This window comes from Acipenser ruthenus, chromosome 1 (assembly GCF_902713425.1).
Source record: "Acipenser ruthenus chromosome 1, fAciRut3.2 maternal haplotype, whole genome shotgun sequence".
NCBI classification, from domain to species: domain Eukaryota; kingdom Metazoa; phylum Chordata; class Actinopteri; order Acipenseriformes; family Acipenseridae; genus Acipenser; species Acipenser ruthenus.
In genome coordinates, this window is record NC_081189.1 from 58,491,665 (window position 1) to 58,514,130 (window position 22,466).

General features: G+C 37.9%; 1 protein-coding gene across 13 annotated transcripts in view; it reads right to left on the minus strand.

The window, feature by feature from the left end:
• Positions 1 to 22,466, minus strand: part of fryl (furry homolog, like) — a 202,741-nt gene that overhangs the window by 120,513 nt on the left and 59,762 nt on the right. For 3 of the 13 annotated variants that reach the window (XM_059026527.1, XM_034035446.3, XM_059026506.1), the window contains exon 1: positions 3,749 to 3,891. The exons of the other annotated variants lie outside the window; for them this stretch is intronic. In XM_059026527.1, the coding sequence (XP_058882510.1) occupies positions 3,749 to 3,821 (73 nt within the window). In that variant the 5' untranslated portion in view covers positions 3,822 to 3,891. Of the gene's footprint in view, positions 1 to 3,748; positions 3,892 to 22,466 lie in introns of those variants that run through there. 13 annotated transcript variants of the gene reach the window in all.

Sequence of the window (22,466 nt, forward strand, 5' to 3'; positions counted from 1 at the left end):
CTTATACCTAGACCATTGGTTTTTCCCCATTCCTCAGTATCTCCACCCGTGCCACTTACAGAGATAAAAATTACACAATTCTTTCAGAAATGGGAGTTTTCACAGAGAACTACATATTACACTACACAGCAATGGGTCAATTTCATGAAAATCTTAAGTCTGTGATAGCCGTGAAAAAATACAGCCTTACTAATGAATCAGGAAATTACAAATCAAAGTCAGTTGTCAGCACAAAATTGATGCTCTGAGCACTCCCTGGCTAACAGTTTATTTAACAAACCTTTTTACAGCTTTAGGGCTATTGGCACACGTCTGCCAATTTGCCGGTCAACAACTGACAGGCTCAATAAACAAAACAATGCATTTACTGCAGTTGTTCTGCAACAATATACCAGTAATTGCTAAATACAAATACAAATAAATGTGTTACTGGATTTTTTATCCATGTTCATCTGATCTGTACTGTTTAAAGATATTAATAATGTTGACGTTATCAATTGCTTTTTCTTATACTTTCAAGCCAAAATGTATACTTGCTGTAGAACTGTTCATGCACATGCAGCTGTTTTGGTTAAGAACAATACACAAAAGGAGGTCTGTCACACAGTTGTAATTACAGCCTCTACTGACTGAACCAAGACCTATTAAACATTGTACTGAACTTTCAATTTGTAAACAAGTTTGCAGAGCAAAGTTAAATTGCTACTGTAACAAGCTCCATACTCCAATTTATCTCTTCTTTTTTTTTTTATTTCTTCTTTTTTTTTTTTTTTTTTTTTAAAAACACTCCCACTCATAGAATTGTTAGACTCCTCCTTGATACCTAAATGCAATTCCTAAATCAAGAGGCCTACAGTACAAAGAGTTTAATTTGTGTAAAAATCACTCACCGCAACATCACGTAAAACAAATCACGTAGTTCTGTGAAACTTTAAGCAGCTGCACTGCTGGGCACCTTGTTGGTGTGATCTTTGACTCGGTACTTTCTTTTGCGTACCATGTTAAAAATACCACCAAGATTTCCTTTATTCAACTGCGCAACATTGCCCGACTAAGATCCTCCCTTACTGCTGATGATGCAGAGAAACTGGTCCATGCGTTCATTACCTCTCGTATTGATTACTGTAATGGACTATTAGCAGGAGTCTCTGGTAAGCTCCTGCAGAGACTCCAGATGGTCCAGAACGCAGTGGCCAGGGTTTTAACTAGAACCCCACTCTCTACTCACATCACCCCTATTTTAGCATCCCTTCACTGGCTCCCGGTAAGGCAAAGAATTGATTTTAAGATTATTTTACTCACGTACAAAGCCCTGAATAATCTAGCACCAGCCTATTTAAAATAACTTTTAATTTTCCATGCCCCTGCACCTGCTTTAGGATCTGGTGATCAAAGATTGCTGGTTGTTCCAAAGACGAAGTTGCAAACAATGGGAGATCGGGAGTTTGCCAGTTACGCGCCTCGTCTTTGGAACATGCTTCCCCTTGCAATAAGGGAAGCTCCGTCCCCAGATATTTTTAAATCTCTTTTAAAAACACATCTTTCTACCGTGGCTTTTAAAATTGCTTTTAGTTCTGTGTGTGTTTTTATCTGTTTATATATATTTTATTTCTTGTAATTGTCCTGTAGTGCGGTTTTATTGTTGCTCTTATTATTTTTCATTATTGTCATTTATGTATGTAAAGTGCTTTGTGATCCCTGAAAGGCGCTATATAAAATAAATAAATTATTATTAGTATTATTAGTATTATTATTATTATTTTTATTATTTCAATCTCCAACAAACCCATACGCATGGTAGTTTCATGGCCTCTTCTAGCTGAATCAGAAAATAGCATGAGGACCACAATCATTCTGCTTCACTGGTCTTAAAAATAAAGTAATAAATACTGTTGTAAAATAAAGCATATATACTGTATGTGCAAAAAAATTAAAAAATACAGCCTAAATTTCCCATTTAAAGGTACAGTATTAACTACAAAGCATATTTTGAAGTTCAAGTAAATGAAATGGACTGAACTGAAGTAGCACAGCTATCATTTGTCTGCAGTGATTCTGTGTGTATAATAAAATGTTTAAATTAAATCTACATTTTTACAAAACCTAATGGCAGAAATGCAAGACTGATATTCTTATTCCTGCATGTTGACAACATTTTTTTTCCATTCCGATAATTCTTGCAGGGAAGATGGCTCATGTTCAGCAGTACCATTTTTGACCCAAAAAAATCCCTGCACAGCCCTTTTAACATAATATTCCTGATGAAAGGTAAAAGGGTAATGTTGGCAAGCACTCTGCAAAGTGTACTGAAACTGTGCCATATTAATGACACTTCATTGTTACTGAAAGAAAAAAAGCTCAGCTCAAATTAAAACCTCTGCCAGCAGTGCTAGAGCTTTCTGGCAACTAGACAAGATTCTAAAAGACCAGCGATAGGGCTGAATCTGGCAAATCAAACCAGTATCATATTATTGGCATGTTCTACTGTTTATTGTAATGTTTGAGTCTACAGAACAAGTAGCAACAACTGTGCCCTCTGTAGGTGTCAATACTGTTTGAGATTCACTACCAATATCTGACTCTAAGCCCAGGATGCAGCGGATTCATAAGGTTTGTCAGTGCATCTGCATGTAGCTGTATTTTAAGTTATCTACAGGCTGCAGTAAAAGTACAAAGTGTTTGCAATTCTACTGTTCTGAAGGACCCCTATCAAAAGGACAAAATAAGGTCAACATTTTTTTACCAAGTGGTGCACTACAGAGGACGCAGCTGCTATTGATAACACTATACCTGCATTACAGTAGCAATGGCTGTGCTGTACGTGATTCAATCCGTCACCTTTAACAGAACAAAGAAACATTCTCGAACATCTACAGTGCTTTCTAATATCTAGACTGTTCATTATCAAATAATTACTACATCTTTACAGCAACTGCTCCTGGCAGGGTAAACCTCATGAGATGCTGCTCTCTTAAAGGTCAATCCTCTATAAATATTTTACAACAAATCTCACCAATTAGCTCAGGATACCACAATAGCAAGTAAGCAATTAGAAATAGTCCATAAAGAGAAACATTCCTAAAGATCACAGATTTCAAACTAGTATTGTAAGTGATACAAATGAATTAATTTATGTAAAGTAACTTTAAAGAAAGACACAACTGGCCAGAGACATAGCAAAGCGGCATTAAAGAATCCCAAAGGACACTCTCTTTCCATTAGAGGGCTCAGATTATCACAAGGAGCTACTGTACATAGAGATAACAGAGAAGGGATGCAGAAAGCATTAAATGCACAGTAGAATTCTTATTGATTTTACAGTGTACCATCCCTAAAGTAAAGGGGACCACAAAAACAGAATTCTCCTAAAAGTTTAGGAACACCTGCATTGACAGATTAAGTACTAGGCAAAACTAAACATTGTACAAGTGTCCTGTTTTGGTTTTAATAATTCTAATTCTCTGCATCACAGAAGTTATTTTTGTCAAACTTCTTTAACAGTAACTGTATTAATTCTAGATTACTGACAGAAAGGATATACCATAATAGTAAATACAATATACAGTACAGTAATGCACTATGCATTACCACTTTTTTGTACAGTAGTTCTGTATAACAATAACACTAATACAGTAACTACTTTCCTTACACATGCATTCTGTGTTAGAGTTACAGTACTTGTAATATACGCTCATTTAAAAATATTACCTGTTTGTTAATCTCCCAAAGAAAGAACATGCATACTCACAGCTACTGCTCCAAGACTTCAATAGAGACTTGATGCTGATTTCAAAAAACACAGAATCCTGGAGGCTCAACATTGTGCCCCTTGGATGGGGGGGGTCGGGTTGGGGGGGGGGGGGCACAGTGAATCCTGCTTTGCTTCAAATAAAAATGCTGTCAGCTTCTCTCATCAAAAGCAGCAAAGTTTTGGCCTCCAATGTCCATTCCTCATTACCATAGAGCCTGAGTGACGCATGCTTTACGTACACACACACACAGCTCTGAATGCTGATGAATTATAGCACACAGGCAGACCCAGGAAAAGCAGCAGCAGCAGAAAAACTATAACAAATTTTCAGTCCCTCTTCTGAGTGGCCTGAAGGGCACTCTCCTGTTTCCTGTGTTCCCAGCCCCAGCTGCCTCTCCTGCTGCTGCAGCCACTTGAATGCCGTTCCTCAGTCAGAGCTGCTCTTCTATCTGCTGGAAAGGGCTGGCTCAGGCTCCACATCAAAAGCCGGACATTCTTTTCCTCTAGAATCCACACACTGAGTGAGGGAGAGAGCGAGAGATATATAGACACACTCTCACTCACTGACACACTCCCACAGACACGCACACCCAGTCAATAAAGGCAGTGACTTCTCAGCATGCCTGGAACAACGTAGAGTGCAGCGTCCCTCTTAATCCACTGGAGATAATGCTTGCTAATGGAATAGGAGGGTGATGTAATGAATACAGTGGCTCTTAGCCCTTTGCATCAGCCCTCTCCTCGTTTGCTCAGCTCGCTGCAAAGTTGTAGCTGGCTGTTTTTATTGCCTCTTAAGTCACATTCTTTGATGTCTTACTTCCTGATTTCAGCACAGAGGCAGGAAAAGATAACGACATTGTACTGTAATATAGGGATTACTGAAGGTGTGGCAGTATACAAATTATCAAATGACTTTTTGGATAAACTATGTTCAGATCAGACAAGTACCTTTCATAAAGATCATTTTTTCTTTTCAGGGTCCAACTTACAGTTTTTAGTATTTAGCCACCTGAGTTTCATTTTCACTGTGTCCTCTTAAAAACATGAAATGTATCAATCACTAGCTGCTGTATCATATTCCTTTTAAATACCGGTATTTAATATAGAATATTGTCATTTCTGCTATAATATTGAATACCTCAATATTATGGCTCGACTAGGCTAATGCAATTAGTGCTTTGGAGTCACAGATATAATTATGAAGATAACACATACAGGATCAGTATATCCCAGTCAGAGAGCTAATAACCCACATACAGTAAGAATAACAACACTGTGCTCAATGATAAGGCCTTAATGTTCAAAAGGAAAACAGGCACCAACTACAGCTCTTTTCACGTGGCTGAAAACAGTATACATACATTTCACAATGTCTTTGTATAGTGCCATGTACAATATTCTATGATGTCTGCATTTCTGGCTCATATGGAGCTATGCACTGTGTACAGCACTGTACTGTATACTGGTCTTACTGCATTTTTACTATAAATAGTTTTTGGGTGAAATAATATTGTTTTATAATACAGTCCACATATTTGCATTAGGCTTAGCTTGATGAGCAGTTACTTTAATTCTTATACATCAATAGGTCCATTAGTGGTCCTGACATCTGTTTGCGAATGTACTGAATTACACAGAGAAATAATTGTTCAGAAATGCATCACATTACAAAACACATACTGTACAAACTGAAACTGTACAAAGGCAGACTTTACATAGCAATAACTTTGGTCCATAATTATTTGTTTTTTCTACAACTCTGTGGAACCTCTTAATCATGAAACAACTCTGACGACAGCACAAGAGTGTTACCTTTACAGAAGTTAGTTAAAGACCCAGTAATGGAATGCTCTAGGAAGTACAACTGTTTTAAACTGCCTAAGGCTTGTACTGTAATTCCCACAGGAAATAATTAGATTCCAACAATTCACAGTTAGATAAGAGTAAAGTTACAACCTTCATAAAAAACTGTCAAATTTAGAGAAAAATATCTTCAATTTATTCCATATTCAGCCACTGTTTTTTTAAACAGTCTTCTACTATAGCAATGTGCACTTTAACTGTGCTTTCCAAACTGAATGTAGTACAATTTAAGCTGCTAAAACTCAAACTCTTAAAACATGAAATGCCTTTACAGGGTTAATGGCAAACTTAACATGGCAGTACAAGTAGATCCCCCAAACAGCATTTAATCTAACCCTTTGCAATACAGGCCGATATACAGTATGTATCTTGCAAATTGTTACTAATTACAGTATAGTTATCAAGCAAGCAAAATGACTAACTTTTATTAATACAGTAAAAAAGATAGAAATGATTTATGTATTTTTCATTCCCATTTAGCATTTTCAGTCTTGTGTGTAACATTAATAACTTTCATCTAAAAGAAAATGAAATAATATGCTTTATGTTGTCAGGTCGGGTCAGGGCTATGTTTGTTTAAATAATTGACAATATTTCAAATATCATTCATTTCTTTGTCCAATGGGACAACAGGTACAGTAATGTAAGCCAGCCATAATGATTCGACAGTCAATGCAAAATCAGCCCTTAACAAAGCAGCCATCAGCAGTTATTATTTCAAAAGGCTACAGTACAGTATGCTACAGCAAGTTTAATACACTGTACACTGAATGTTTACAAAAATATAAACAATAGAAAAAAGAGAGTATTACTGAAAGTTCAATTTCTGAACTTCAGAATAGATTAATCTTATACCTTTAAAATTACTGTAATCCTCAGAATATTTATGCCTCATTGCTGCTATAACTTTCTTCTGAATAGGCCCCTGTAACTGCCAGCTGCTGGGTTTTGCACAGCGAGTGTAACATTTTAAAAGAATGACCAACCATAGCATTTCACAGAGACCTGCAACATTTCTAAACAACATGACTAATTATTCTTGTACCTTCATGTTGTGCCTTGCTTGCTGGCAGATGTCTTATTGCGTGTTTCACTGAAAGGGATGTTACTGGATGTTTTCCCTCTTTTTAGACAAGAAACATGACATGTTCAGAGCAAATTAAAGTCTAATCAATTCTCTTGTCATATTTTGAGGCTGTTGAGCAAGCTGAAGGTCATAAACATGAGTACTTTTTACCCCCCCCAAACTCCTGTTCTGATATTTCTATACTTTTCAGCACCAAAAACAACATAGCAACATGCCTCTCTGGATGGTTTTCAGTTAATGTATTCCACAATAGCTCTTGCATTATCCATACTTGTGGTGTGCTTTCACACAGACCTCAAAAAACTCACTCAACCTGTCTGTGAAGCTACTGTAATTCACATTCACATATCTGGTTTATCTCTTTCTGTAATATGTTGCAGAGCTAAAAGGTGATATTTACTGTATATTTAGTGCACTAAATCTTAATCCAACATGCAAGAATCCCAAACTGAGCTGTTATTCCAAATCATCCCGACATGAAAAGTTTGACATGAAAAGTTCATCATATCCTCAAGTTATTTTTGTTGTTGTTTTTTCTTTAATCAATCTTGCTTTGCCGTATCGTTGCTGAACAAGCCAAAAAAGAGTTTTTTGACATCCTATATTCACGACAGAGATATGCCTGGTTACTCCTTTTTTCAAACGATTAATATAGTTTCCAGCTTTGTTGCAACATAAAATGATTTTTGTTTTGGATGTATAGTTACACAGCACGTGCTTTTTATTAAGACAAAAGAGTTGACTTCACTGCAAAGGTGGCATCCCGTGCGTACAGACCGGGATGTTGTCAGTGTGTGTTTATGTGAGCTTTTTTTTTTTATTTTTTTTTATTTGGGGTCCAGGGGCCAGGTTCGTTATAGCCGAAGGTTTGTTATAATGAAGGGCGTTATAGCGAGGGTGTACTGTATTTGTGATATTTTTTGCAGTACTGAGTTTTCTTTGTTCGTACCAGTGCTGTCTAAATGTTTGATAAGAATTCTGGGCTATAAGGATTAAGTCTTAAAACTAAGCATTAGGACTGAGGCAAGCTACTGTACTATACTAGCCTACTGCACCCACATTCTCAACAGCAGATCCAAGGAACATGATTTCACAACATGAAAGCATGCAGGACCATTTCATCTTCTTAGACTTTTTTTTTTTTTTTTGCACCTCGGAAGATGGTTACACTTCCGTGAATCTTATTGTGTGGGCAGACTTTAAGGTTCCTCCCAAAATGACTAGGAATAAATCATCCTAGGCCAGGAGACACTTAAAACCCCTTGCTAGTTTGGATATATTGAACGATAATAATCCTCCCAACACAGCAGTACTGTGCACACACACTCAGCTGCTCTTGGCACTTGCTATACTAAACATCGACTGTGCTTGTTTCCATCACATAGCTTACAAAACAACACATGCTATCAAAAACCAGAGAGAATTTCAAAGTAGTCAACAAGAGATTTTACAATGAACTTCATTGTTTTGGCTGTTTACGTTATTTTTGGGAAAGCAATATGAAACAACAAACTTTAAATGATCTGAAATATAGAATCGGGGTTACTGAAGAGGTAAAATAAAGTTCAAATGATTCCTTACATTACTGCAAGACTTTTAAAAGAAACAATTTTACTGTATATAAGCCCTGGGATGGCATGCAAACACATGTAGATATATGGTAAAATAGTTTTTTGGCTGCATACCAGCCTTCACCACCTTGACAACTAAGCAAACCTGTCATATTAAGAAAATCAATAATACTGTCAACATTAATTCATGCTATCTTTAGAATATTTAAAGATCATCAGAAAAGGACAACACAAATGCTGCTTCTGGAATTACAGATGGGTGAGACCGAGACAAAAAGGGGCCATGTGACTTGCCTTAGACCAATCCTTCAGGAAAGGGGCCATGTGACTTGCCTTAGACCAATCCTTCAGGAATTCCACTGCACTCCATTACATGAGACTGCAGTTTAATATCCCCTTTTTTAAAAAAATGTAGTCGTCGCCAATGATTTTTACCCCAGTTTTCTCCCCAATTTGGAATGCCCAATTATTATTTTTGTCCCAGCTCACCGCTGCAACTCCCGCACTGACTCCTCCGAAACGCGAGCCACCAAGCTGTCTTTTTGTCGCACTGCAGGTCTACAGTGAAGCCACCAGACCCATAGTGCCGGAGGACAACACAGATCTGAGTGGCTTCCACAGCAGACCCGTAGGCGCCCTGTTGGCCACAGGAGTCGCTGGTGCGGATTACCCTGCCAACCTGAGCCCTCCCCACCCGGGTAATGTCGGCCAATTGTGCGCCACTCCCTGGGAACTCCTGGCCACGATAGGCAATGGCATAACCGGACTCAAACTCTCCAGGCTATAGGGTGCATCCTGCACTCCACGCGGAGCGCCTTTACTGGATACCCTACTCAGGAGCCCCCTAATATCCCTTTTCTTTAACTTTCCAATACTGTTATGCTGTACATTTCCCATTCTAGATTGGGATGACCTTCCTGGCTGTTTGAGGACTCTGTCTGGAACATCCTGTACAGAACATGGGACTCATTCAGCAAGGTAAATCAATCCAAGCAGCTGGATTGCAAGATCAAAAAAAAAAAAAAAGCTGATGATTCAGGTGCACAGGGTGGATGAAAGGCAGTTGTACTAGAACAAGAAAATGATTTGTTTGCAACATTTGGTCTACAGTACTGGAACTCAAACCCAAGTATAAAGGGGCACCATGAGCAAAAGATTAAAATGTTAAAATACAAGCTGTTAAGATATTCAATGAACAATAACCTGAAAAAATACAATGCAGTGCTTCCTTTCACTGTCCCACTTTCATGTACACATTGGAAACAATTAATCAGGGACATATAGAACATGTTCTGTACCAGTTACTGTCAACATGGCCTAAGTGCGAATTAACCCAATTATTGAAATGGAAATAACAAGGGAGCACTGAATATAATAAATACATATCACATGGTCTGAAAGTTACCCCACTCTGATTCTGTTTTTGTCTTGTTGAGTCTGGATTTAGGAAACTGGCAAACAACAAATTAGTCTTCTATCCTTTAAATGTACTGCACAGGACACTGTTTTCTAACACTGGCAACTGGCCAACATCCAGAAAAGGTGTCCTCTTTTAATGATAACTAAGCAGTTACACAACATAAGTTAAAATTTCTGATCGGACACTGGTGCCAAAAAAGTTTTTCTTCCTGTGCCTATATCAGTCACATAAAATAGAAGCATGCCTTCTAGTTGATATGCTTCAAGCACAACATGTGATCCTGAAAGACTGCAGTTCCCACAGTCAGTATCTCTCAGAGCCAACTGAGATCTACACAGTCTGAAACATGACTTATTTTTACTAAAGAACACATTTTGTTGTTGATTCAGCAAGAAAGGTATTTAGTACAAAGTCATATGGCAAAAATCTGATGATCGTACATTCTTACACCTTTACTCAACATAACAAAATGCCTTTTGGAATCCATGTACAGTACAAATGCTTTTTTTTTCTTTGTATTTTAGGAGACAATTGCTCGATACATTTTTGCTGCTGTTACAGGGTTCTCCAGAGATGCTACTGGATTTCCTTGAAAAATGTATTCGAATTTCAGTGGATTCATCCTAGTGTAACAAAGATGGTTGGTTTAGCAAATAGAACCCCCCTCCCCTACCCCAACCCACAACCCCCCCAAACCCCAAACCCCAAACCCCAAACCCCAAACCCCAAACCCCAAACCCCAAACCCCAAACAAAGAGCAGGCAGAAGTGGTATCATGGTTGTTTCGTACCGTCAGAATCTGGAGTCGCAAAGTAACACACTGCCAAATCTTGGTAAATACAGACAAAAGATTATTATTCTGACATACATTTATCTCCTGAGAAACACCAAATAAGTGTTATACATACTGTAGATGTGTACTTGCATGTTACCTGTTGCACATTTTATCTTTTTGTAAGGTAGTTTACCTAGAGTCTGTACCACAGCTTACGTGACTGCAGCATCAATAGTCTATTCCTTTTGTACTGTATTCCCCAAATACAGCAATTCTGTTTTTAAAGCACCACTATTCTTGGGGTTTTAACTCTTTCCTAATGGATTCAAAATATCAGAGCTTATTCTTAGGTTGTTTGCATGGATTGATCTAGGGGGCTGACTGGGAGGCAGAGGCACAACTGAAGGTGAGCCACATTACAGGCAAGGACTTAAGCAGCACATTTTGATGGTAAAACTGTTATAGCTTGACTGCTATTGTAAACAAAAGAAGACACGATGTGCTACTTTATGTTAACATAGAATATAAGCCATTAGCTATCATGGCTGATTCAATTCAAGAATGCATCCACTTTAAGTGTACTGTAACCTGCTTTATTGTGTCAAAAATGTTGTGGTGGGAGTTTGCCGACCAACTCATTTTACAACCAACGGGCGCAATCTAAACACATATCAGCCATTCTAAACATATTGGCCAGGACACAAGTGTCTTGTCTCTTGCCAAAAATATTTGATTATAAAAGTAAAAAAGCACAGGGGTAAACGATTGTGTTCTGCTCTTAAAAGTCACTGATGTCACACCATCGCAGAATGCTTTGGTGGCAAAACTTAAATGGGAAGCACTTTCTTAAGCCAGTACAGTCATCCTAGTATTAATGAAAGTATGTGGTAAGTATTATTGGTTCCTGATAACAGTTTACCCTATGATTGCAATTTAGCCTGTAACTAATGGGGTTCTATTGTTTGAAATAGTGATTGTCATGAAATGCTACTGTTTTTTTTTGGTTTGTTTGTTTTTTCAAACATATGTTATCAAATTAAGTGTTTGATTTGCACTGGAAAACAAGAAGCAATTAAAAAATTTCCTTTGATAACAATTTTGATGCAATGTTCTCAAATTTGGCAAAGACTTTGCAAAGCAGATCTTTTGATGGTGCTTTGCTGTTACACCAATCCGCTGCTGCAATGAAAGGGATGGACAAGACTTGTTTCATAGCAGGAGGCAAAATAGACAGACAAGTACTCCCAAAGTACTCAGTGGTCCGTAGGACAAGTGCTTCATAGATATATTTCAACATCTTGTAAAATGAAAGTCATAAATATTCTGTAAGAAAGCTTTCTGTATTAGTGTGTGCCGCCATCAATGCAGTGGTTCAGTAGCTAAAGATCACAGAGAAGCTGGGAACCAACGAACATCACTTCTGCAATGTACAGAGCAACATACCTCGGGTGTCTTATCAATGAAATTGCAGTTTCAGTCAGCCGTTCTCAGTACTATTATTGGATGTAGTAGATATCTGTATGCAGCTAAGTGGGAGTTTTAATTTGTTGTTGTGGGGATTCACTATAATAGTTCAGCATGAGTTACATTTATTTGGCTTTTGTGAAATTCAAGTCAAATGTCATGAATACAAATATTTACTGCACAAGTTTTGTTGCTTTTTTGTAAGTGGACGACGAGCAGCACAAACCCACAGTTAAACTAGGGATGCACCGCTCATCGATTATTAATAAAATCCCTTAATCTGTAAATCGTACTTCACAGTCATTATCACCTATTATTATCTGTGATGTTATATTTTAAAGTTCAACATGGGGGGGGTCAGAATTTTCAACTCCACTCCATGCTCTATATAAATTGCCATTGCCATTCCGTTCCTGTGGGTCTCCTTCAATCAAACTCAGCATTGGGTACAGCACACTGTCGTGGGTAAGGCGTCTCACGGTAGGAAGTGCAGTCTTATTTATAACTTGTATTTGTTGTTGCAAACTTTAAGTCATGATAACACTGTATAATAATAGCTGTTCTGTTTACGCACAGCCACTGTTTGATTGGGGGTTTCCAATTTATTTTCAAACAGCTCATCTGGACCTGTACCAGCAGAAAATAATTAGGCCTGCATACATGCAATATATAACTTTATATATAGAATTAAAAGTAACACATAACATTGTTTTTGGAGACATGCGCTTCACTATGTAATATCCCTGGCTTATGTACACACCATGGATTTAAAATTATTTTGTAAATCAACCAGTGTATATTTTGTATTTTTTTAATTTTTTTTATTTTGTAATGTTGCTTATTTGATCTATAGTAGGGTTACACCATTATGTGTACACTGGTTAATTTTGTAATGGAACTTTACTGGTTTAATTTAATTAAACCTTTCGTTGATATTCGTGTGTGTTCTGTTCTTCGGTAAATGGTGAAGTGGGACCCGAGAGCTGTTGTGTCTTTTGTTCGTTTTGAGTTTCCTCTGCATTCTCGAGAAGTCCCCCAATTAAATGGATTTGCGCAGGGTATGTGTCCTCAAATTCTACTGAAAAGTTTATCTGTTAAGGAGCTCTGCCACTCCTAGAAGTGTGGTCTTTTATTTTATGGTATGTTAATTTTAGGGCCTTCAGTTTGGACCTGTTTTTGGCATGGCTGTATCAACGCTCACGCATCATGTTCGCCCAGAAATTACAACATCACACACCATCCCTTCTATTTGTGAATTCACCTCCTTGTCAGCCCGTAAAATTAACAATTCCTTAATTCATTCCAGACTCCAATTATTACCTCGTTCTTGATCAGCCACTGTATTTAAAAAAAATGAAAGTGTGTAACACCAACGACAAAAATACCCAACACGTCCGGTATACATTCACGTGCGATGTTGACTTTCAATCCACGCCCACTATAGCGCTTCAGTGCCGGCATTGCCTTTTACACAGTAGTTAAGATAGTTCAGTGCCTTCTCCGAACCTCCTTCTAAGGTGCTTCAGAGGCGGCATAAAATATGACGGCTCTGTGATGGTATAGGCAATTCACACTGACCAAAATGCTGCATCAGTGCCGGTTCTGAGCCATCATAACTCGCCTGTGTGAAAGGGGTACTATTGTACTGTAGCATATGTACTAAAATGTTTCAAATTAAAAACTCAAAATTCAATGCTTGTCTATTATTTGAAGTAGTACGCTAGTTTTTCATGGTAACTGTGTTGTATTTTGTGCATGAAATCCAATATGAACAATTTGTAAACATTTCAAGCTTGAAAACAAATGTATAAAATACAAGTCTTAGTGTTGTGTGACCTCTAAATATGACCATTTAGTAAATTCACCCATCATTGAATGTATATACATTTTTAATTTCAGTAAACATGTCACATCCTATTGATTTACCAGTCTTTTGCTAAATTCACTTCTGGGAGACTGTATAATCTATACAAATACATACAGTAAATACAAAATCGGTGATGTGTTCAGTTTATTGGTATCAGTATATGTCACTATTGATATGGAATATCGGTGCTGTGTGGTCCAGTGGTTAAAAAAAGGGCTTGTAAGCAGGAGGTATCTTCAGTGATTGGAAGATGTTGGTCCATAGCTACCTTTTTTAAGAAGTCACCAAGTGCTTGGCATGCTTATGCTAAGATGTATCTGACCGAAACTGGATCTGAACCACAGACAATTCCAGGGGACTGTGTTACAAGATGGAACTTAAGCTTGCCAATGATTGAAAACATGGTCCAGCAAGCAGAACAATTGGAGATTGCAGCAAGTGTGCGAGATGCTCAAGCCATTCCAGGAAGCCACCACAACTCTCTCAGCAAAGTATCCGACTGCATCTCTCATTGTCCCTACAGTGGTTGGAATTCGCAGAGCACTTGGAAAGCTTTTAACTAAATCTGAATCTGGCTTGAAGGTGAAAGACTATCTTTTCAGTCAAATCTCAACAAGGTTATCAAACTTGGAGAACGACTGTCAGATATCAACCTTCCTCGATCCACAGTTTAAAACCCGTCCAAAGGCTTGTCTGTTCTATGTGGACCTGCTGAAAGTGATCCAGTTCCACTCAAGAGAGCACGTACATCTGAAAGCATCTATGAGCTTTCTGACAGCAGCCCTGAAGGCGATGATAACATGAAAGGATCTGCATTGCACAATGAGCTGAAGGTGTATGCAGCAAAGAAGAGGGATCCTTTGGACTTCTGCCCTTAGGCTTATTGGAAAAATTGCAAAGACTTGTTGCCTTTGTTGGCACACCTGTCACATCATTTGTTTTGTGTGCCTGCAACATCAGTGGAAAGTGAAAGACTGTTCTCTAAAGCAGCGGACCTAATCACGGATCGGAGGACAAGACTGAATTCTGCAAATGTTGAAAAAATCATTCTGATAAACCGTAACCTATCCTTAAGGACTGAGAAAGGGGAAACTGGAAAAAGTCACTCGGTGTCAGACAAAAGGAGTAACTGCTAGAAGGCACCATAATTGAACATGAGTGTACAAAAATAATAGGTCAAACTAAATGGAAAAAATGTTTATGTTTAATATGCTGTGTTAGTATTCCCAATTAATCTCATATAAATATGTTCCTTTCTCTAGTATTTCATATTTTACTTACCCCTAACTTTTAATAGGTCAAATATTTCACTGTTTTTGTTTCTCTTTATATATTATATTTTCTACTGTGTTATGTTTGAACGGTTAAACAGATGTTTTTTATGTTGTAAATATGTTGATTTTGTCAAACAGGTACCTAAAAAAAGTTGCACAAGAAAATAAAACAGTGAAGCTTTAAAAACCAGATTTCTATTTTCTTATCTCTTTCACTCAAAAACACATTTAATCATTTTGGAATATTTATAGCTAAGGCCCTGTGAAAATTGTGGAAATTTTAGTTTAAAATTCACGGCAGTGTCACGGGTAAAGTATCGTATTTCACGGAATGTGCACAGAACTATTTTATAAATTATGTGTACAGAATATTATTTTTTAAACATCAAATACAGGGATAAATGCACTGACATCATCAAAATCAATTCAAGCACTTTACAATAGCTTGTGAAACGGTGTTGTAATTAACAGCCTGTAGGTAGAGTGTATCTGCAAGGACAGCTTTCAGTTCTAGTATGTCAGATGCATGTTCACCATTTAGGTCTTGCAAAACAAATACAATGTGTAACCCATACTGATCTTAGGCATCAGTCGACTCATCAGTGACCACTGACAAGCTACCAGACTGGTTTTACCAATTCCATAATCTCCTGCTTGTGATACTCGGCAACTTTAGGTAAGTATTCGTGCTTCAGCTGGGCTGATGAAGGAATCACGCCACCATTTGCTACACTCAGTCTGAAGAATTTACGTTGTCCGCTTTTTGTTGTCCAATTTTTTTAGGGATATTTGCGCAAACAAACGCCTCTGTCAGGTCAAAATTTAATGCGTTTCATGCTTCACGGTTTTCAGTGGACTTTTGGAACACGGAAGTCAGTTTTTTGTTTCTTTGCAAGTAAAGCAGTTGCAGTGCTGCTCTGCATTTCTGCCTTTCTCTTTCGGGGAATACTTGAATCTAAATGCCTGTCAACAGCTGATTCTTGGTAGTGATCTACAGTAACGCTGCAGGACGTACAGAACAGCTTCCCTCCATCGCTGTGTAAAACTCCTGCTGGATACTGCTTTACGTGATCTGATGGAGACACATTTTTTGCCTTTTAAGAGACATCCATTTTCTTGTTTACAGCGTGCAGTATTTTAATTTCCTGCCTAGAATGCATATGACAATCACTGCACAGCACTGTCTGCATGGCAAATAGTACACACAGGCACACAGCAGAGCTGTACAATTTTGTTAATGTGATTTTTTTTTTTGTTTTTTGTATGAAATACAAATACAAATTATGAAATTATTTACCGTATTTGCTCAAGTATAAGTTGAGAAATTTAACCCCAAAACACAATCCTGAAGTTGAGGGGGTCGACTAATACACAAGTAAAAAAAAAAAAAAAACCCTTGTCAGCAAACCTTTAATGTCTGCAAAAGTCATGGCCGGTGAAAGGTTACTACAATCCCTGTCTGTACCTAGCAGGGTTTAGGACCCAGGGTAGCCCTGTGCGCAAGACAAGTTCACATACAGTAGTTAGCTACGCACCTGCAGGTCTGCTGGGAGGGACAGTCGCTTGTTTGTTATTTTTCTTTTTCAATAGTTTGTATTCGCGCTTGAAAAGAAAGAAGGTTCGGTTAAGATCAGGGTAACGTGGGTCAGAGAGAACGGACTTGTTCTGTTTCCCTGAACATGCTTGTGGATTACAAACTAATGAAGAATGAAGATTTAATTTGGACGCTAAAACTCAGAAGATCTCATTGCTACACTTCTCTCAAATCGGTAAGATGAACACAGTTTAATCATTTTTTCCTGCTGGATGGCTAACTTGGATATTATTTTTTAAATGTGCATATTTTTTGCTACTGAGCTTGTAGCCCACGTCTTGTATTTTTTTGTTTGTTTTTGTTGTACTGGACGATTGCTTTAAACAAACGGAACACTGCAACCTTACGGTCAATTAATTCATGTGGGATGAAGTTTAAATGTACGCTCTCCAGCTAATAATATTCATTCTGAAAGAATTGTTAGTTGTGGTTGTTGCATTGAATTGCACTTGTTTTTTTTTTTTTTTGCAAGCTTGATTTCATGTCCTTTTTGGAGTGCAAATAGTTTTTCTTGTGTTAAATATTTTAGATTTTCTTATATTTGGCACAGTAACTAGTTCTAATTTCTGGGAACGTATATAGTTGGCTATAGGCTGATTATTACAGCGTGTCCCTGCAGCAGAGTGTTTCTGTGGAAACAGCGTGCCTCCATTGACTTTATTGTGGGCAAATCCTTGTTGCCAGAGCAAATGCTTCTAATTTCTCTCAAATCAGAACACAAACACCTCAAGATTTGGTGAAAACAATTTGGTAACATTGTCTATATATAAAAAATGAATCCCAGGTTTGTTTACATCCAGAGCTGTCACGTAAAACAAGGACGCAGTTTCATGGAATTACAGCAGACTACACCACCCCCAAATACATACGTCTGTGTGGGCCAGGAAGGAAGTTGGGGTGGGGATTGTATACTAAAATAATACTATTGTAGGCTATACAAAAAAAAAAAAAAGTACTGTATTGTAATACGTGTCAAAATGATGCGTCTGGCGGTTCTAGGTAGAAGTGCAAATTTTTGCAAATCTGCCACTCAAACGGCGTCAGGATATCTAAATACACATATCTAGGAAAACGAACACCTGAAGTGCACTCTAACAACAGTTTCGATTTCAGGAGTTAATTTTTTTTCTGTTTCATTAAACTTACCATCTGTTTCAATAACAAGATAAAAAAATTAAAACAAAAACAAAAAAATGTATACCTGAATCTCACCCTCACAATGGGGGGGCTCGACTTTTACACGAGGTCGACTTTTAATCGAGTGAATACAGTATTTTTATTGCTTATGAATATTGTAAAAATCACAGCATTTGGCTAATTTCACGATTTCCGCGCAGCCCGTGAAATCATGATCTACACAGGGCCTTATTTATAGATAAGCAACATTAATTTAAAAAAAAAAACTTTAAAAAACAGTGATACCATCCTAGTTTGCACTATTTTTTGTGGCTCCGGAACCAGAGCCAGGTAAAAGCAGCTAGAGCCGGAGCAGCGGTGCGGAGCTGCACCGAAGCAGCTCCGGAGCGGGAGCAGGGGTTGCTGGAGCCAGCCAGGAGCTGGAGCAGGGAGTCTCTTTCAGCTCTGGAGTCAGCCTGGAGCTGGAGCTGAGCTACTTGAGCCACAGCCAGCAAACCTGGAGCACTGCCAACCCTAGTACATAGTTGTCATCTAACAATATGTGATCCAGGTTTCTGTATTTCTTAATTTGAAATAAATACATAATAATATCAAATAACTGAATGAACCCTACCTGTGTTCTCTCCTGTAGCTGCTGTTTAGCTCCAGAGGCATTCCTAACTGCCAGTCCTGTCACTGCACAGTTCTGCTCAGACCAGAGAGAACACTTCATTCCATTACCACAGGACACAAATAGAAATAAGGAGATCATTTTAAAAGAGGATTCAGCCACCATTTATTCCTGCGAGGGCCCTGGATGTATGCATCTGTGCTTTCAGGAGAACACATCAGGATCATTTGTCCCATTACAGCAGACTTATTTTTTTTAATCATTTTCAAAAGGCCATTAATCACAAAACATTAAAATGCCAGGTTTTAACTTGCAGAATTCACATTACAGTAATTTACCAAAAGAGCTGCGATAATACACACTAGGTACCAAAGAACTGAGGCTCAGAATGACAATATTGGCTGCTTTGTGTATTGCATTTGTTTTTGCAATCATGACTCATAACGTTTTATGTGTCTCTGTTGTGCCAACTGACAGTAAAAACGACAGATGAAGTGACTATGCATGTAATCTGGTGAACTGGAATTCATTTTGGTGCATCAGGAGTAAAATTCCTGAATGGTCAAGTGTGTGTAGTCGCCTTGAATCCAGAGCAGGACGACAGGCTTGTATTCCTGGCAAACAGCCTGTAAATAAATTGGGCACATTAAAGAAAACTGGCTGTATATAGTTTGTGCGTCTTTGGCGTTTCAAAATGAACTGTTATATAATGAATAACAATATTCAATAACGCTATTTATTTATTTATTTTCAACGATCAGTGACGTTAAACGCAATTTTGGAGTAACGATCAGCTAGACCTATAGCGGGTGTGCATGTTGTGGCAAGTAAATCAGTTTATTTGTATTATTATTATTATTATGACGATGATGATGTTTTAGGCAGGGATTTCTGCATTGAGTGTTTCACAGATAGTGAAGGTTAGGGGGTACAGTATAACAAGATGCAATGCATGATGCTGCAGCTGCCACTGAATGAAAAAAGACGGTTTTTCATAAACTTGGGTCCAGTTTATACAGATTACATTCCGAAGTACTGTAATCTGTTTGGAACAAATATTTTAGTAACACCCCTGTAGTACGTTAAACTTGCTTTAGGCTTGTTGCGAATGTTATTGTGTTTTTTTTCTTCTTCTCCTGATGCTACCAAGGCGTAATTACCCCTCACATTCAATTGTTATGCAGAAGCTTTTACTTACAACAGCAATGATATTAAATCATCTACATTTATTCGAACGATTCGATTTTGTGTGCCCAATTAAATCGATTGCTATTTGAAGGCTTAACTGGCAGTCCTAATTGTCATCACAATACCTTGCTGAACCAACTCAGGAAATCATTACTAGACAGTGTACTGCTTCACAGAGTCTTCCAGCACTTCTTTGCTGTGGTACGGTATATATTTCAGTTACTCACTTTTCAATTTATAAAAGACCAATGATAAAACCTTGATGGAAAAAAGCAATTACACAACCCTTTACAATAAAAATGAACAAAAAACTGATGTGAAAAGTAATACCAAGGTCGTTAAACTTTTACTGTCTTTAAACCTGAACACAAACACACCAGTATACTGTAATACTGTTTTAACTGCAAACTGAATACAATTTCTAATTTATATTCTACCATTCACCTATTTAGAGTTAATAATGCATTTTCTATTTAAAAAAAAAACTGCTCCCAAAATAAGTCTGCCCCTCCTCTTCCCTCGCACTCTCTGTAACCCTGTCTACAACTTGACTGCCACACTCCTCCTTAGTAAGAAAGAAAATAAATAAATAATTTTACCTATTACCACCATCATAATGATCAGGATAATAAACTCCTGCCTTCCCAAAAATATCAGATCTAAAAAATAAAATAACTCTGCCACGAAGTCAATCTAATAAATTAGAAAAACTCTGAATTGAATCTATAATACGAATCTCCCATTCCAGGGTAAGTGTGGCCAGAGTGCTCAGGCTTAATGGGCAGTGTCAGTCTACCACAGATGCTCAACAAAGGCCTGTTTGCACTTTCCTGGGTAATATGTGACAGAGTACTTACTGTAGGTTTCAGACAAAAGCCAAAGATTATAAATGAGGAGAAAATGACTACAAAGTGTTCACCAATATAAATATCTGTATTTAGATATTTGTGAATAAAATATGAGGACATCAAAAGTAGATAATGCATATTGATTTTTAATGTATTTTCTTTTCCTGGGACCAATTAGATCTATATTATGCAAAACCTTCAACCTTCTCAGCAGACAGCAACAAGGATTGGACAGCTCTATCCAATCCTACTGCCAATATTGGCAGTCTGTCAATTATACTCGCCATGCTCCGTGGTATGTTTTCCAACTGCGCTCTATTAAGGCTTGCTGTCGTAAAAGTGAGTGTAGGTGGCGGGACTCTGGTTCAACGGTACATCTGCACATGTGGAAAGAATCATTGGTTGTATATAGGGATGCTATGGCAACAGCCAGATCTAGCTATTTTTCAAATATTATTAAGAATAATCTCGGTAATCCCAGATACCTGTTTTCTACCATTGATCAGTTGTTAAAGCCTAACTGTTCCATTATTTTACCAGCTTCATGTCAGTTATGCAACAGTTTATTAGAGTATTTTAAAACCAAGATTGATAACATTTGCCAGCTTCTGTACAGTCTTTTAGTTTGCCTGGTTTTGCTGGGTCCTCTCTTTTTTGTTTCACACTGCTTACCTCTGAATCTCTTAATGATCTTGTCCTTCGAATGAAACCCACCTCATGCTTACTGGATCCTATTCCCTTTGTTCTTTTTCGTTCTTGTCTTGCAAATCTTTGCCCCTTGATGTTAAATATTTTAAAACGACTCCCTGAGCTCTGGCGTGTTGCCGGCTGCTTTTAAAACGGCAGCAGTCACTCCAGTGCCTAAAAAAGCTAACATGGCTTTGGATAATTTTAATAATTATCGTCCCATCTCAAATCTGCCGTCTTGCTAAAATATTAGAGCGAGCTGTCACTTGCCATCTAACTGCAAATAAACTTTATGACAACTTTTTTCGACAACTACACAGTACTGAAACTGCCCTTGTTAAAGTTACAAACGATTTTCTTATGGCAGCTGACTCAGCTGCGTTATCAATTTAGATTCTTTTGGATCTTAGTGCTGCATTCGACACTGTAAATCATGCTATCCTACTTGATAGGTTAGAAGGTTTGTTTGGCATTTCTGGCATTGCACTAAAATGGTTTCAGTCTTATCTTACTGGGCGTCAACACTTTCTCTCTTGGCGGTTTTAGTTCTGAGGTTGGGCTGGTAACATCTGGTGTCCCACAAGGTTCAATTTTGGGCCCTCTACTATTTGTATTTACATGTTCCCCTTGGTCACATACTAAGACTACATGGCCTGAATTATCATTTTTATGCAGATGACACCCACATTTATGTGCATACTAAATCTGATGTTGATGTTGCTGCCTCTGTGCTTGCTGATTGCATTTTTTATATTAAGAATTGGATGTCACAAAACTTTCTGCATATTAACTGTGACAAGACACAGGTTATGTTGCTAGGCACTACCCACCAGTTATATAAAACCAATGCTGTAAACTTGTCAGTTGATGGTACTATGCTTGAGTTTAGATCCGAAATCTGATCTTGGATTAACTTTTGAACCTCATGTGCAGAATACTGTTAAGGCATCATTTTTCCACATTAGAAACATCGCTAGGGTGTGACCTATGCTTCCTGCTTCTGTAGCTGGAAAGCCTGTTCATGCATTTGTTTTTTCAAGGATTGGTTACTGTAATGCTGTGCTTGCAGGGGTCTCCAAAAGCACACTGTCCAAACTACAACACGTTCAGAACTCAACAGCTCGTGTCCTGACAAGATCACATGCAAGGGATCATATCACTCCTGTTCTAGAGTCCCTGCACTGGTTGCCTGTCAGGTTTCGTGTTGATTTTAAAATTGTATTTCTTACTTTTAAGGCTTTGCATGGTTTGGCTCCAGAGTATTTATCTGATCTCGTATCAGTCTACACCCCTTCACGAAACCCTCACTCAACTGATCTTAGATTGTTAT